The sequence below is a fragment of the Echinops telfairi genome, unplaced genomic scaffold, assembly GCF_000313985.2.
Source record: "Echinops telfairi isolate 266 unplaced genomic scaffold, ASM31398v2 ScPeMD7_7457;HRSCAF=8495, whole genome shotgun sequence".
NCBI lineage: Eukaryota > Metazoa > Chordata > Mammalia > Afrosoricida > Tenrecidae > Echinops > Echinops telfairi.
Window position 1 is genome coordinate 11,630,091 of NW_022111357.1, and position 2,206 is coordinate 11,632,296.

At 47.8% G+C, this 2,206-nt stretch overlaps 1 protein-coding gene across 1 annotated transcript in view; it reads right to left on the reverse strand.

The window, feature by feature from the left end:
• AZIN2 (antizyme inhibitor 2) overlaps nt 1-2,206 on the reverse strand; it is a 47,019-nt gene that overhangs the window by 30,899 nt on the left and 13,914 nt on the right. The window contains exon 5 of the mRNA NM_001293740.1: nt 436-608. Coding sequence (NP_001280669.1) covers nt 436-608 — 173 coding nt within the window. The remainder of the gene's footprint in view (nt 1-435; nt 609-2,206) is intronic.

Genomic DNA, 2,206 nt, shown 5'->3' on the forward strand with positions numbered 1-2,206 from the left:
TGTACACTGTGTATACTCGCTATACTGTACACTGTGTATACTCGCTATACTGTACACTGTATATACTCGCTATACTGTACACTGTGTATACTCGCTATACGCCACCAGCTTCTCTGTATTCCTCAAGGCCCACTTCAAATGCCGCCTCCTTCGAAAAGTTTCGCTGACATTCCCCTCTCGCTTTCTGAGGCTGGGACTCTGCCCTCCCTAACACCTGCCTGCACCTTAGCTAGGAGTTACTTCTGCCTTTGTTCGGGCGTACCTGCCCAGTCCAGGCGTACCTGCCCAACCTCCTGTGACTGGCCAGCACCAGGGCAGGGCCCACCAGCAAGCCTCATCCCAAGCTCAGTTCTCCATGTCAGCTGCACACTCCCCCACACCCCTCCTCCCTCACACAGCAGCCCAGCCTCCGCATGCAAATGGGCCTCTGCTTACCTGGCACCGGGGTGACTCTTTGCCACCTTGGCCAGCTCCATCTCGTTGTCGAAGCTCAGCAGGCGGATCCCATGCTTGGCAGCATACTTGATGTGGGCAATTTGCTTACAGGGGTTGGCATAGATGATCTTACTGGCCGGGATGCCAATCCGCTGGACCAACTCCATCTCTGCCTGTGGGGTCCCAAAGTGGATCATGAGGAGGCACCAGGGTCTGCTGGATCCCCGGAGTCCAAGGAAGTACAGAGGAGGGGCAGTGGTAGCTAAGCATGGGAGGTCCTCAACAGGGGCGCTCACTCTAAGACAGGAAAGACATAGAACTAGGACTGATGACAAGGAGAGGTGCCGTGGACCGCACAGCATGTCGTACACTGCACTATCTGGAGGGTGGAGGGCAGAACATAATTCACATAGAATACATGGTAGAATTATATACACATTTCCTAGCAGGAAAGCATCTTTTCTTTGAATACTATTTTTATTTTCTATTTCATGAACATTTATCCAGAAAATTGGGTTCCCATCGAACACTTTCTATACAATTTGTTCACTGAACATCGATGATAGTTTCTTCAAAGTAAGTCAGCTTCTCCATTTTTCCCATTCAGGCTGCTGCATTTCCAGTACTCTAATTTCCCCGCCCTCTTGTCTTCCATGCAGTGTGAATGTTGACTGTTTGGTCTCATATTCTCGACTTTTTAAAGGTGCACAGTACTGACGGGTAATATTGTTTATTTTACGACCCAATCTGTTATTTAGCTGAAAGATAATTTCATGGAGAAGTTTTGGCTCCAGATTTAAAAGTATCTCAGGGAGTCCTCCAGCCTCAACCCGTCTAGTAAGCCTGGGCTTTTTATGACTTTGAGTTTTGTCCCGCATTTTGCTCCCATTATATCCAGATCCACCTGTTGTGAGCCTGATCAGAAGGTTGGTAGCAGTAGCTGGGCACCATCTAGTTCTTCAGGTCTCAGTAGTAAAGCACAGTTGTTGGGACGGAGTCAACATACTGATTAAAACAATTCCCTTAAGAAGAAGGGAGTGTCTTTTCTTATTCCCATGCAGGCAGTATACAGACTCATAGAGGATCTGACGATGGGCTTCAGACACATTTCCCTGCAGAGTTAAAAGTTTAGAGAATATTCCTTGGCGTGTCAGAAAGTCCACCAGCGGATGATAAAAACACAGCAGTGGCTATTGGTGACAGCTGCACATCATTGCCAATGTAATCGATGACAGCAAACCGTAAATGTTAAACTGGCAAATGTTGTTCTATATATCGTCCCAATAAAGGAACGAAAAATAACAACTAATTAATTTTTTCAAAGAAGCCCACTAGACCATGCATCTTCTGGAAACAAGTCACCCAGCAGCCCATGGCTTTCACTGTGCCTGGTGGCCGTTTCCCCTCGGGCTTGCCTTTCCTCCCCACTTCCAGCCTGGCTGCCGCATCAACACGACAGACAGTGATCAAGACGACGTGCTGATGAGAACAGCAGCATGGTCACGGGCACCGACCACAGCCAAGTGCCGGATTTGATGCTTTCCATCAAATATCAGGAAACGTTTTCTGCAGAGGGCCAGAGAGTTGCAGTGATTCAATTGTCATTGTGGTGTGAAAGCTGACCGAGACAATATGCAAATCCCTGTGATCTAATAGAACTTCCCAGAAAACCACGCGGCAAGCTGAGCTTCGCCCATCACCATAGTTTGCTGGCCATCGATTTAGCTCAGCTACTTTATTTAATACGTACAATCGTCCATCCAATGGATAT